General features: G+C 34.9%; 1 protein-coding gene across 8 annotated transcripts in view; it reads left to right on the forward strand.

Annotated features, from left to right (window-relative positions):
- BBS9 (Bardet-Biedl syndrome 9) overlaps positions 1–15,505 on the forward strand; it is a 323,390-nt gene that overhangs the window by 57,293 nt on the left and 250,592 nt on the right. For all 8 annotated transcript variants that reach the window (XR_012625295.1, XR_012625297.1, XM_074841233.1 and 5 more), the window contains 2 exons: positions 9,893–10,074; positions 13,391–13,467. Coding sequence is in view for 6 of the 8 variants with exons in the window: in XM_074841233.1 (XP_074697334.1) it covers positions 9,893–10,074; positions 13,391–13,467 (259 nt within the window). In the remaining 2 variants the exon portion in view is untranslated. The remainder of the gene's footprint in view (positions 1–9,892; positions 10,075–13,390; positions 13,468–15,505) is intronic.

Genomic DNA, 15,505 nt, shown 5'->3' on the forward strand with positions numbered 1-15,505 from the left:
CAGCCCATTAAGACTGTATCACATAGTAATGTATTTATCAGCCATCTATTAAAGCCAGCAGCTACCCATAGGCTATTGGTGTTCATGTTTTGATTTACGCTGTTACATATTTCATGATGTATTCTACTCAATTAGAGACTTAAAGTAATAAATTCAAAGTTGTATTGTGTAGGCTGAGATGCAGGAAATACTGCAGCTTACTGAATCACTTCAGAGTTGCTGACTTAAGATGCTTCAGTAGTGTCCAATTTTCTTAGTACTTGTAAGACAAAGGTAATTCAGTAGGTCTAAAACTTCTAATGCTCTTGTATAAGTCCTTCTTTCCCTTTGCAGAAATAATAAAGAAGCAGAGACTGTTTGACTAATGAAGGTACTGAAAATTAATTTTCTGTGTAATCATATTAATTAGTGTTTGAATACTTGTATTGTCTCATGTGGTGCTGATAGCCATAGCTACTGCACTTTCCCGTCTCTTGGAAAATACCCACTGTGTTACAGTTACACAGGTGCATTACAGGAGAGTATTTTACAATATTTTCAAATACTTACAAGTTAGTTTTGGAACAATGACTTCTAATTTACTGAAGCAATAGTCTCTCACTATGTGCTGAGTTATCATTTTACTCCTAGCTGCCTCTTTCCATTTTCTTGCATCTTTTCTGATAAAAGCATGTGTAACATGCATAACAGATGAGTAGCGTAAAAAGACGTGTACAGTGTTGTTTAGTTACCTAGTAATTTCCAGCCTGTTTTACTTGAAGGTAGTGATTTCTTGCTACCTGTTTTTGACTTTTCTGGTTTGCCATATACTACTACAGGCATGTGGCATTCATTCTTTATAAACAGAGATGACCACTTAAGGATACTTAGAAATCAAAGTGGGAAGGAGTTTTGGCTTGGTAGTCTGATGTGGCACCTTGTGTTATCGTTGGCCTTGGCTATTTGAGGACCATATGAGCAACAATGAATGCCTGGAAAAAAAATCCTGATGCTTTAACCCTAGGTTCAGAAGAATATTTGAGGAAGGGTTGGGTGGTTTTTATGGCTTGGTAGTTTACTGTGTATTCCAATACTCTGTTCCTGTCCAGTCTCTCCCTATCAGTCTGCAGCTTGACTGCAAGGCTGAATAGTATTGCTCTGGTGACTCTGACCAATAGAGATTGCCCTACACCATCTCCAGTGCACTTTAAAAGCCAAGTGATATGTGCTGCTGCACTTCAGGATTACTAATCCATTGCATTTTGAAGAGGAACGCAGTACTGAAAGAGACATTTATTGTGTTTATTGCACTTTAAAACAATTCCGTCTTTACCCCAACACCAAACAATTAAGTGTTTTATAGTTATTGGAGTGTACATCCATGGAGAGAATCACTTTTTTGCCTTCTAGAAGTATGTTTAATAAAATACTCCTTTGGATTTTCTGATTTGTTAGTATTTCATAATATTAGAATGACTAGTAAGAAATGTGTGGTTTGTATACTTATTTCTCTAATGCAGTAAAGTCCCTGGAGGCTGTTGTTCACTGGCTTCTTAGAACCAGGACTTGTCTTCTGTATATGAGTAGTAGCTTGAGCCTGACGTAGTTAACATGCTTGTAACTTCATGGCACTTTATCTGAATAAATTTGCATGTAAAGTCTCTGATTCAGTAACGTGTCTCCATAAAGAAGAGCACATAAGCTAGTGTTTAAATTCTTTGTTTTGACACAGGATTAATTCCCAGATTTGAACTCATATGCAGCCCAACAGACTGATCAGTTTAATTTAAATGAGGTATGTGAATCAAAAGATTGGAGTTCAGAATTCTGGTGTATAGCCATTGGTTGAAAATGTGCTTCATGAAGTTTTAGCTTCCAGTATTTTTTTTAAAGAAAATTAAAATCTGCAATCAATTTGCAAGTGAGAAAGTATTGGCCTGGTCCAGATATGAACTTGAAATTAAAACTTGTTCTCTGGCACAGAACCATAGTACATTGGGTGGTTAGATGAATGTACTTTGTGTAGCTGTGCTCTCCAAACAGTAGAAAGGCAACAGGAACTGAATTTAACTGGAAAAAATATGAAGAAATATTGCAGTTGAATTAAGTATATAAGGTGTAAAAGTGCAATCACATATAGGGTAATAGTGGGTGGAGTCAAAGTAAACGCCTCTCATTGAATTTTTTAGCTATCCAGATGCTTGAAAATACTTTGTTCTTCATTCCAGCCCATCTGTTATTCCTTATTATAACTGACATCACCACAGCTACCACAACTGTTAAAGAATCACCATATAAAAATGGCAAAACTTACATATAAAACCAGAAAAACTTAGCACTTGTTACATAGTTTTATGGAAAGAAAACTGCAGGAATCAAACTTTATAGTTTGTTGAAAAATTTTTTCCTTTTTCTGTACAGTAGTACTGTAATAGAAGCAATGCCAGTTATGATGCACAGTAAGAACTGTTCAGTTATGTACATGTATTTTTTATCTGAGAAAATGCAGAGAATTCTAGAATATATCTACTTAAACATAATTGCATTTTAAAGAAATGTTTTTAAGAAAAAGATTGCATTTGTTTTTATCACTAAATTGCCACTGGATTGTTGAGAGATGGCAGTACAAAGTATTACCCTTTTTAAAGGTCTTTTGAAGACATAATTTTAATGTGTGTAGCTTATCCACAAAATATGAATGTGATTGTATTTCTTTTACCTTAGTAGAATTCTGATCCTGCAGAAGACATAGATGTGCCAAATACTATGGCCAGCATATCCTGTGATTCATGACTGAGCTTTCTAGCAAGTTAGTTTTGAATGGTATTTACTGTATGATATTAAGTACATGCCCATATTGCCAGTTCTCCTAATTTTATTGCATGTCACTTATTTGCTTTTTCAAAAAGCCTACTTTTTATGGTCATATGCTTTTGTAAGAGTTTCAACTTACTTTAGGATAACCCTTAAAATATTCCTACCCTCATGGTTCTAGAGAAAGCCTTAAAAGTGGAAATTCTAACTGCTCAAGAACAAGAAGGTAAGTAACTCCTCCTGTAGTATTTAAAATACAATACTTGCTTTTGAGCAAATAGCATGGGATTTTGTGGCTAACGTTCGATTTCTCTGTGCTTTTTCGAGTTGTGACACAGTCGAATGTAACAGTATCAGGTTCTGAACTCAGTCTTGGAGTTGGGTGTTGAGCAGTAGGGTGGAGTTTATGGATGTATTGTGACACTTTGCCCATGGAAGTGCTGGACATCTTGTTTGAAAAACAGTTATTATGAACAGTCTTCAGGCTGTTGATTTTGAAGGTCTTAACATGAAAGACATTTTTTTGCATGAGGACCAGCAGGTGGGATATATATGTTAAGCTATGGAGACAAGAGCCAGCTAGCAGTGCAGAGTGCCAGAGATGCTTTTAAAGAGCAGCTTTGCTCTTTACCAGACAGGGTGAAGGGAAGAGCATAAGTATTGTTAAAAGCAATAGCATATGCACTTTTGCCTGCCTGACATGCTGGTGAATTTTGAAGCTTGCAAGCACATCACTGTCAAACCATGAGGAGAAAGAGGTAGATATTAATGAGTGTTTTTAAAGTTACATAATTATTCAATCCTTTCAGAATAAATCTGCGGTAAAGACACATCATGGTTATTCTTGTTAGCCTCTTTGTAGTCTGTGGGTATCTAATTTTCCTCATGTACTGTCTAATATTAGCTTGTATGAAACCAACAGGTAAGAATAAGCTTTATCTAAAACCATAAACTTGCTGGAGTGTAGATTTTTATCAGTATAACACCTTGCATCTCTTTATTGTTGGAAGCAGAGACTTTGTGACATATACTAGTTTTAATTTAAATCTGCATTTTGCATAGCTGGCTACTTTAATTTTTAATAAAATCTTCACTGCTTTTGAAATAGTTTTGATTTTATATTTAAAACAACAAAAACCTGAGTTGGTTAATCCTTCAGATAAAAATTAATTTTATGTGTCATTTGTAGCATGAGCTTAAACTGCATGTCTAGCCTGCCTATACCCAGCATGTGTGTTCTCTGCCTGAAGGAACCAGAAGATGATGTCGTGCATGGATGTCCGTCCCTCTGCATGCGTTGTTAAATCTTAACCTGTTAAGGTTCCCTTACATTTAAACTGTCCAGCTATTCTACTAACCTGTTAAAAAACCCCTGCTTCATTTAATGTGATATGGTAGCTGTTAGGGCTGTCCTGTGCGAAAGCTGTGCTGCTTGCTTGCCCTCAACAAGCCTTGTTGTGCTGCCCCGCAGGTGGCAGTAGTGGTCTGGCAGAAAAGACCCCTGACCCAAACTTTCGTGAGTAGTGGTTGTTTTCAACTTGGCATTAAAAGTAAAACCAATTAATTTCCATCGCTTTTTAAGTTTTGGTTTTTGGTGGAAGATGCTCCTTTTTATTTGGTCGCTGGATTGTGTTTGGCCTTTTAGGCAAAGAGTCTTTTTCAAAGAGCAAACTACAGGAGCTAAAGACTTGTCTGAATTTGTCATGCAGTGAGGCACTAGTTTGCTGTTTTGCTGTGTGGTGTCACCGTGTAAAGGTGCTAGTGAAAATGTCTTCACTCACACAAGTAGAGAGTGAAAGTACTGTATAAGACCTGGAAGCTGGAGAATCTTTCAGGCGTTCAAAATAGTAACACTGGCAAATTCAGGTTTTATTCAGTTCTGACTCTCAGTAGATTTCAGTGCTTATAAGAGGGGATAGGTGTTGACCTGTTGTTCTAGTCATAACTTCTCTTTTTTTAACTGTTTTTCCACTGGTTATCAAGATGAAATCATGTTTCATTTCCCTCTTCCTCTTACATGTATTTCATAATTTTTTAAACTAGATTTGTGTCAGGTATTCTGTTAAAATCAGCAATCCTAAACTATCACACAAATGAGAAAGATGAATAATGCTTTTCTCTAAGGCAACAAGCACAAATTATTTACCACTTAATGATATTCAATATAATTACATACTGCTAAACAGTTACAGTTGAACACTATATTTACATTATATGTTTGCGTGCCCTCTGCAGAGTGTGCAAAGCATGTTAAATACATAATATGAATAGCCTTAAAAGAGTTTTAGTTTCCGAGAGCAAACAGATTGTCTGTTTTCATGTGTAATAGCAAAATGGGGAAGTCTTACACATACAAGTATTACTTTTGATGTAAAGTTGAACAAAGTTTTTTATAATGAGGAAGGGGTTTTAAGAGGAGCCTGAGGGTGCTCCACAGATACCCAAAACTGTATAAAAATTGGTGGCAGCTGGCACTGAGTTGCACGAGGTATGCTTTAAATACTCAACTGTAGGTCTGATTTTGGAGTGTGTGTTTAATAACAGTAAGATGGGCTTTTGACTTTTACTCCCATTAGTTCATGTTAGAAATTCTTATAGTTTATTACTCCTAGCATGATCTTCCTTCAGCATTTTATCAAATACTTCACACAGTTACAGCTATAATGACATTAAATGGTAGTGAACCTTACAATTTGTGTTTTCAAAAGCACTAAACTAAAAAGTGCTATTGTAGTTATGCTTTTGTGTATAATTACTTCAGAGAATGATAAAATGAGGAGAGAATTGGATTCAAAATGCTTGAGCACAATTCAGAGATTAGTTTGCTAATTTCATAGTTTATGAATAATACATTATCAATAAGGGACTGAAAGTAGTATTGCAGAGCATCATGTTTTCTGAAATGATTGGTATGAGTAATATCAATTAAGACTACTTCTGAAATTGAGATAGAATTTTTATGTGCTATTACAAATACAAATAATCAAAGCTGTAAATGCTGTCAATAACCAGACCTTGTCCTAGAAGCTGTCCAAGGCTTAGCTTGTGTCATTCAAGTAGAATTCAGAATTACAGATTCAATTTCTAAGTCAATTGTTTGAGTGATCAATTTGGTATTATATAACTGGAAACATGCAAAGCATTTTAATTTCTTCAAAAATGATGTTGTGAGCAATTTGTTTAGTAAGAGAAGACCTACAAAAAGCATATGCTGTTATTATTACCCAGAATCCAATAAAAGATAGTTTTTCAAATTATTACCATATGTGTGTAGGAGTTGCTTTGTACTGTAAAGTTATTTTAGATACCAGAATAATTTGTTTCATACTTTGAGTTCCTCACTGTTAAAGTGTCCCCTTAGATTTGCTATTACTTTGACTATTGTGTGATATATAGTAAAAAAAATAGTTTACAATAAAAGAAATTTAACAAGTAATTGAAATTCCAGATTGTGTGCAAAATGTGCTGAATGAAGTAATGGTATTTGCAGGGATATTGTATGAGTGCAGTAGCTGTGGGGAAACTACTATAAAACTGTTAAATATGCTCCCCCTCCCCCTGCTGTCTTTAACCACTGTTATAAAAGCTTGAGAAAATAAAGCAATTTTGACTGGCTGACAAACATTCCAGCAGAGAAATTATTGTATTATAAATCATATGTTATAACTGGTTACCCATATTTTTCTTATTGTTTCTATTGATGTACAAATTCATGGAGGGCTTTAACAAGGAAAGGACTGAAAAAGGCTTTTTTCTATGTGTATATGTTTCATGTTGAACAATCTTCTTAGGACCCAGCAGAACAGTAACTGAAGCAGAGGAAAAGCAGCATTACAAATGACACTTTCTTAAACCAATGCTTTTGTCTCTGAGCTAGTGCAGAGTTAAGGGATGTCATGACTAACAGGAAAGTTGGTCGAAATGAGTTTATTTTAAGATGGAATTTTTGAATGTGCATTCTGTAATGCTGACATAAACTCAGAAGTTAAGAAAAGGGTGATTTATATAGGAAAATCACCTCATTGATTTGAGCTGATTTTGTTTGATAGACTGATTACCTGCAGATGACTGCCAACTTAAAGGTACATCGGGAGGACTGTATTTACAAACCACTTTTGAATGTATTATACTTTAGTAGTATATCATCAAAGATATATTGCTTCCAGTGTAGCTATATTTCTTCATGCCCTTTGGATCTACATTCAGATTTCCTCATGGATCTTTCCTTCCTAGCTTAACAGATTCATAGCCTCCAGAAAGAAATTTTAAGATGGTCCAAATCCATTGCTGGAGAATTTTAGAAATTGCCTTGTTTTCATACATCAGTTTTCTTTCTCCAGTGTGGAACAAGCTCATGATGCAGTTTCTCTTGTTGTCCCCCCCCCCCCTTTTTTTTTTTTAGCAACTTCATTCTTTGCTGTAACTAAATAGCAAAGTGTGGGCCACTGTATTTGGTAGCATGGTAGCATCTGCTTCAACAATATCCCTTTTTTAAAGACTTTGATGCACCCATGGCCAGTATGGCACAGTTCTTTGCAAACACTTGTCAGGCATTAAGCAAAGTCCTATACTTTAGGTGGTATTTGCATACCTTACCAAGACTGTGTTATGGTCCAGGTATTCACAATAGTCTGTCTACTTCTGTTGTTCGTATATACAGATCTCAGGGTTAGCCCAACGTATTTGTTCCACGTGCCATCCAGAATTCTGTAAATGTAGCACAGATGTGTGTTGTACAGAGCTTTCTGGACATAAGAAAACTAGGATGAGCAGTTCTGCATGTAATTCCAACAACAGACCCAGTCCTGAGTAAGGAAACCAGCTATAGTCGGAAACAAATACTCAAGCGGCCAGAGAAACAAGGACTCATGCTTAGTTCCACTTCCTCTCACTTTGGATTGAGAGTTTACAATTTTTCAGAAATAACAGTTGCAAACCCCAAGCTTACAGGTCACAAGTAGACCATCACATTCACAGGATGGCTGCTAACACACGTACTGCATCTGTAAGTTGAAAATCAGTATTAAGTCTTCTACCTTCTTTTCTTAAACTATTTGTTGGGGGAGACTTGGCATCTCCAGCCTTATGGTGCTCAAAGACAGCTTCCTATTACAAGTGACTTAGTTTTTGTAGTGAATGTTAATATATGTTACAAATTGCGGTGGTAGCTGGAAGCTTTTCTGTGGTAATAGGAGCAGTAGTCCCAAAAGAGGGACTGTTTCTGTTTAAGATGAGTTTATATAATAGGTAAGGAGAACAGTGTGTTTTGAGCCCTATTAAGTGTGTTCTGTTCCAGAAGGCAGCTCAGACTTGCATGTTCCACCTGCAGCAAAGGACTAACTGGGGATACCTGTTGTCCAAAAAAAAAAACCCAACCAGTTTCCATACATTCATAGTTCAACCAGAAGATTTATTTCGTTTGCTGAGTAAAAATTACTTTCTGTAGAAAGAAAAAGCTTAAACTTATCTGCAGCAACTACTTATTTGTACAGTGCCTAGTGGGGTCTTCATTTCTGTATGCAGTTATAATATAACTGTACGGAGTTCAGGTGGTCCAACATAGTTTTTCCAAATATTTGATTGAAGTTGTGAAACCAAAACTGGGTTTGTGGCCTTAACGTTCTGTAAAAAGGCATTTTGGATTCTCCAACTGGACCATCAGTTATCAGACTTAATCTGTGACACCTGTTTGCCTTTGTAATTGCTATTACCCTGGAAAATTTTAGAATGAAGTTTCCTATCTGTACTGGAGCCATGCTACCAGGCAACATAGAAAATCAGAGAGAATTCTATTTTTTTATACAGCTACCTAATTTTTTAATGAGGATTGTACTAGAAGAGGCACTTGAAGGGTGTCAGTGTATATAAGTTAAAAGAATTTTTGTTAATTCTTTATAACTTATAGCTTGAACACTTCTATAAATGAAATGTTTTACATGGGTTTAATTAGTGGGATAGTGCATTAGGCTTTCTTATCAAAATTGTTTTATATCTATGAATTAAATTTAGTCTGCCTTTGCTTATATGACAGTTTTATTTGCAAAGGCAGTGTCTGCTATAAGATATTCTAAGTATGGAATACGCAAATTATTGGCATGAATGTGTCACCTCATGATTATGAAAATAAATACAAGCTTTTAATTTAATTAAGAGTAAGCATTTTAAAAAATAAAGTTAGCCTTCTCCTAACTTCTGCTGTTAATATGTATGCTAGTCTTTACCGTTCAGTTCCTCTTCTGTTTAGGAATAACCTTCAAGCTAAGCAAAATGTTGGCAGTACTCACTGTTGCCTCATAATTTGTTAAATACTTTCCTAAATCATGCATTTGCATGGTACGTGATCAGATAAATGAAGTGAGTGAGACTTCTGTAGGAGTAAGTTCAATGAGGTACTGTTCCCTCAAGAGAAAAGAGACTGTAGTGAAGCCAATAAAACACTCATTTGTATTGATCCAGAGCAGTGTAAGGGGAATGTTCTGGATCCATGTGGCTTCCTTTTAGAAATATACTGCAGGGAAGAGCCAGCCAGGGTCTGAAGCCAGCACAGTAGCTGCAATAGCAGCCAAAGAATGGGTTAGGGGAGCTACTGATACCATCAAAGTCCTACTGCTGTCTTCACTGTGAACATGTACCATCTGTTAGTGATTTCTTCTAATGCATCCTTTCCCTTCCCTTACTTGATGTTCCATTTAGCTAATTCCTCTTCCTGCATACCAACCTAAATATCCATACTTCAGAAAACTTAAGTAACAATTCGTGAATAAAGAAGGTTACAAATGTACTGTCTATTTGGCTTGTTTGTTCTGATCCTTTCCTTTACCTGTCTTGATTATACAGGTTCTGAGATACTTGGGTGATGTTTTAGTCATCTATCTAGCACAGATTGGTTCTTAGGTGTGATTGTAATAAGTGGGAGTAATATCAATAAACTCATCTGAATTGAAGAATAAATATTGTTGTCTTTTTGTCAAAGAATCTCATTAAAACCAGGAAGTTCTATTATATTTGTAGATGGAACAGTAGATGCAGGATAAATTCAATATTATTACTTCTGTGACTCTTCCCAATTTCTTAATGAGCTTTATTTTTTTTTATGCAGAGGCTTGAAGGGTGTTATAGTCACTCTGAGTGACAATGGGCATCTTCAGTGTTCCTACCTTGGAACTGATCCTTCACTCTTCCAGGCTCCTCAGGTTGATTCTAGGGAAATAAACTATGAAGAATTCGATGCTGAAATGAAAGAGCTTCAGAAAATCATCAAGGAGGCCACAAAAACACAAGGTATACTTCTCCCTTTTCTGTAGTCGTACATACTTTTGACCACTTTTAGCACTTTAAAATATTTTATTTTTATACTTTAATCATAATTACACTTCTGTAGGAAATGTAATACTTAATGGGTGTAAGGTATATACAATAGATAAAGGTAGAAACAAAATCCTAGACCGTAAGGCCCTTGAATAGAGTTTTTTCTTTGTATTTTTGTTGGAATTTTAAAGATACTTACATCAGGCTGGAGATAATTCTCACTAGTGCAAGGGTTCAGAGAAAAAACTAAAAGTGCATGTTCTACCCAAAGGCGAGAAAAGTTATGGAATTTCACAGCAACAGTCTGATATACTTAGGCTTCAGAGAGAGCAAAAGTATTGCCAAATTCTGTTTTAGTATTACAAATGGCTTCTTAAGTTACGCAATTAACAAAGAATGACTTTTGTTAAAGCAACTTTTCTGTTGCTTTAACTTCTTTCAGAAGTGGTTGTATTTGAAGAACATAGTGAGAGATATCAAAAATCAAATAACTGATCATGATAAATTCTAGAATTTACATTTCTAATAACTTGCATTGCTTTTGTTCAAGGACACAGTTTCTACAGAGATCCTTCAAAGTTTGTGTTTTCATAACTGAGCTTTTAAACAGTGTATCTGATGTGCACAGGGAATTGGAAACATGTGATTTTATAGGTAACTATGGAAAAATCTTAGACAAATAGAAAGAACCAATTAAAATCTTTTCCTGATGATAGTTAGCACATTCTTAACATGCATTAAAGAAATAGTCATGGCTTTCTGTGTAAAAAGAGAGCAAAAAATCTTGCAGTTGAAATCCCTAGAAAACAAGAAATTATTTATATGCAATCATGAGCTTGATTCTACATCTCAAAGATTTCTTTTTTGTAATTGCGTATAACTTTGTCCATTATTGTGATAGACTAATATCCATGTTTTAATTTTACAAATCCAGTAATTGGTTGTTTATGCATACAGATGTGGGTAAATTCCATTGATTTTTATCACAGCCTTTCTTTATAAGTATTTGACAATTTTGGCTGGCTATCATAACCAAAGGAGAGAAAAGCGTGATGGAAGGAATAAATTCATTTGCAGTGAATCAAGTTCTGTTTGTTAATTTTAACATAGTGTGTGGAAGATCTAGAGAGAGAGAAAGGAAACATAGCTGTCCTTTATAACTTTTCTAGTAACTGTCATGGTATGATTGATAAGTTTACTGTGAATATTGTGGATCTTTTCCCCATTCTCTCTTCTTAATTTTCTTTTCTTCCTCAATCTTTCTAATCTGGTCTAAGGTGTTACAGTGGTGTTTTCAGAAGAGTTTTTATGAATGCTTCTTTTGTTTTGGAGAGATGCTCTAGTGATGTTGTGTTTGGCTTTAACTGGATGCAAAACTTGTGAGAAAACCTTTTACTTATGAAGAATGCCTTTCACTTACGAACGTTTTGGCTTTGATTCATTTTGGCTTTTTTCTTAGAACTTTAGCTAAGTCTTAAAATAACTGCTAATCGTATCTGGTTGAATGCAAAACACTTTTGAACAGTGGTCAGCATTGAGTTACTCCTAAGCATGATCTCTAAAATGAGCTATAGACTTTTCTGTCTTTTGGATTCACCTTTGTACAGTAAGAGCTTGTGTTGTTTTGAAAATATCTACCCTTATATGGAAATAATTTTTCTTTGTTTCATTTTGACTTCCAAATATGGATGGTATTTAGAATTAGGTCATCATATTAAAAAAAACTTGAGTAGTTATTTCCATAAATGTCTTATATTTCTGTCCAGTGCTGATCATTATAAACTGTTGAACTTAAGCTGCTTTATACATTTTGAAGAATAAGGATTTGCATTATAAACTGATGAAATATTTTAAAATCTTAACTGTTATACTAACTTAAATCTAATGTTACTTGCATCAATCTGGATGACATAAGTGATTAAACATAGGTGTTTTGGCTCAATTTAATAGTAAAAAAAAGGTGATACTTACACGTAAACTGGTTGTGATCTCTGTCCTATTTCTAATAGAAAAATGACAGAAGTTGCATCATAGTTTGCTTGAAGAAGCAACCTGAAGAGAGATAGTTAAGAAGGATTAGAAAAGGAAGATATTTTCTTATTTGTACAAGTGGAATGGATTGTGCTGAGCTATGTGTAATTGGCAAAACCAGTTGTGTGCAATTGTGGCAGTATGAAACAGGGCTAGGCTTCTCTGGTAGGTGGTACTGGAGGAACATGTTTTGGTTTTGATTTTTTTCCCTTGTAGTAAAGGGAGGTATTTTTCTCTGAGCAAAAGAAAATGAAAACTTATTTTCTGTCTTCATCAAAATATTTTCCCTTGAGTCTTTTATGAGAAAGAGATAATGTGCTGCCCACCAGTTCTGTGTCATTTTCAGGTGTAATAAAATTCTTGCAACTTTCTGAATGTGCTCATGCTCATGCTCTCAATTTTTATGTTAGTTTCCCCTTTACATTAAGTCTTTACCGTTTGTTACTTTAGGAACTATACATTTCCTGTTTGGGTTTTTCCTTTTCCAGTACGTTTAGTATTAAGAAATAAAAGTACTTTTCAGAAAAGCACAAATACTTAGAGCTGGACTTCTGGACTCTTAAGCGGAGATTATGTAATTCCTCATGGTATTTAAGTGCCTAGTTTTTAATCCTTACAACTTTTTTTACATATGTGAATCTGCATAAGGTTTTATATCATGGCTATAAATGAGTTCATAACATCCTTTGCCTTGTATATTGACAGTCATGGAAATCATCAGGTAATACATTGTAAGTAAGCCCCATATAATGCTCTGTACATAAAACTTTCATATACCTTCTTTGGCAGAGGAATTTCTAAGATCTATTTTAATTTTACACTATTAGGCACAGAATCTTTCTGTGTCTAAGGTATTAATTAGCAGATTGCTTAGATGAAAGTGCCATGTGCAGTGTGTATTTTGGAGATAGTTGTTTATTATAGGTGTATTAGTATATACATGCGAGGAGAGAAGTTCAACAATTCCTTACAGTCTCTGAAGATTATGGATAGTAGGTGTAAAATCTTGTGATAGAATGTGTCTGAATTCTTTTTCATACATAAATCAGAAACCCAGAATGAGATCTGTGTTTAGGTTGTCTGTAGAAATCTTATAAAATTAGAAAGTTTCTTTGGTCAAAAATGATATGCTTTGCACTAGTAGGTGTAATGATGTAAGTCTGAAACTTGATGCTGTTGAAATTGTATTATTTTTAGAAATGTAGCTGCATGTTTGTTAAAGGAGAGCTGATTTACTTTTTCTTTTTTTTTTTTTAAGATATTTTGCCCAAATCTGAAAAACACAGAGATCTAATTGTCACAGCAGAAGTTTCGCCTGATTTGGATGCAGAATCTGTATGTACCTATATAAAAAGGAAATTATTCTGGAAACATTGGTTTCATATATGAGTAAATAATGGTTGATTATGGATAGTGATTACCACGTGTTTATATTTGTGGGACTGAGCTTCTGCATAGCCCCCAGTTTTCCATCAGTTAAAACACACTTTTGTTAACGATTTTAGCTAGAATTATTAAAATGATTTAGTATCTTCTGTCTGGGGATCTTTAGGTTCTTGGCTAAGCAAACATAAGTGAATGAGAACTTAGGATCTGGAATAACTTCAGAGTGGTGAGAATTTGTAATGGTGAGCAGTTGTTAATATGGGGGGAAACAGTAGAAGTTTCACTGTGTGGATCTTTTAAAGATAGAATATGCGAACCACTCAAAGATGCATTGTAAGAAATAATCTTTCTCTGTCAAGGCATTATTCAACATTCTCTGGTGTTGCAGCCTAATTAGTTTATTCATCTTGTATACATATGTAGTTTATAAAAATGAATTCAAATTCAGATTCAGGAGGGCTCATATTGTCTTGAAACATTTTAGAACATACTCATTGAACTAGAACATCTTAAATCATTTCTGGCCACTAATTTCTGTAAAAGGAGCTGCTTTTTAATACTTTCATATATATATTTGATATATTTATTTAAAGTCTGTAATTATTACTACTACTACCTCTACTACTATTATTCTTTGATAAAAGCACCTCTTTATAATGAGTGCTGGTGGCCTAGCACTTGTCTGTGGAAGAAAGGACAGTGTGACATGGTCTTGGCTAGCTGCAGTAATCTGCTCACAACACTCAGAACTGTTATGTCCATAGAATGCTCTAATGCTGCTGTGCTTGTTTGCTCAACCTTCCAGATGCAAATGGTCTGTTTCATATATAAATAATTCAATATATCAATTGAACCACAGCCTGGAATCTTTATTTCCCAAGGCTGTTCATGTGTCTTAGTTTCCTGTGTGGTAGGCTTTCCTGGGGGGTTCCTTCAGCAGCCATCTAGAAAGGAAAAATCCAGTAAGATACTTCATAGGGAAGGATCAATACAGCAAATGTGGGAACAATTTTAGGGTTTCTGCAGTGATCTTGGAACTTACAGACTTGCAGATACTGCTTCTGCACTTGTGAAAAGATTTAAATTGTGATGTGTGTGGTAAAAGCAAAGAGGATATAGATGTATTAAAATGGATTAGAGAAGTAACTGGAGGACATTCTGGTTATTTAACACGACCTCCTGTGTACGGCCTCTGATCCAGGAAGTCCAGCTGATTTCTGAAAGCTGAATATAGTAGGGATACCGTATCACTTTGCATTCCTGCTACTGCTTCAGGATCAACCACTGGTCACCAGAGACAGTGGGCTTGAGAAGCCAGTATGAAAGTAGCTATATTTTTTTAACTGAAAAAGATACGCAACGTGCAAATGAAAGTCCTGTTTCTAGAACCCAGAGAGCCTACCAGCTTCCTGACTACTTAGGAGCTTTGCAGATGTGGACCTTATACTGACATGTTGGGATGAAAAGGAGAGTGGGTAGAGGACATCAGATTGTTAAAACAATTTTATTTTAAAGAAGCACTTCACTTCTGCTCTAATAATACCAAATTACTCACCTGAATGTATTTATACCTTCTCATGATAAAAGAGTAAATTAAGAACAAACAGGAACATTTTCTTAAACTGTAGGGACTGACCTGTTGCAAAATGAAATATGAGCATAAAATAAGATATTAAAATAGACTGCAAGGTCGAGATAAATTTTGAACTAGATGGAATTGTCTATTGAAATAGAAATTAGCAGGAGTAGCAAGATGCCTGCTATAACTTTCTTTTGAAGTTCAAAATATATTTTTGATTATAAGATAGTGTGTGATGATTTTATACTATATACTATGTCGTGTATATAATATATTGGCAAATTGGAAGTCACCCTTCCCTACTGAATAACGGAAGGTATTTCCAGAATTTAAATAAATATACAGTGGAATGTAATGTGCCAAACAAAACAATTTCAAATATTCATATATACATCAGAGTGTATTAGT

This window comes from Strix aluco, chromosome 1 (assembly GCF_031877795.1).
Source record: "Strix aluco isolate bStrAlu1 chromosome 1, bStrAlu1.hap1, whole genome shotgun sequence".
In the NCBI taxonomy this organism is placed as follows: domain Eukaryota; kingdom Metazoa; phylum Chordata; class Aves; order Strigiformes; family Strigidae; genus Strix; species Strix aluco.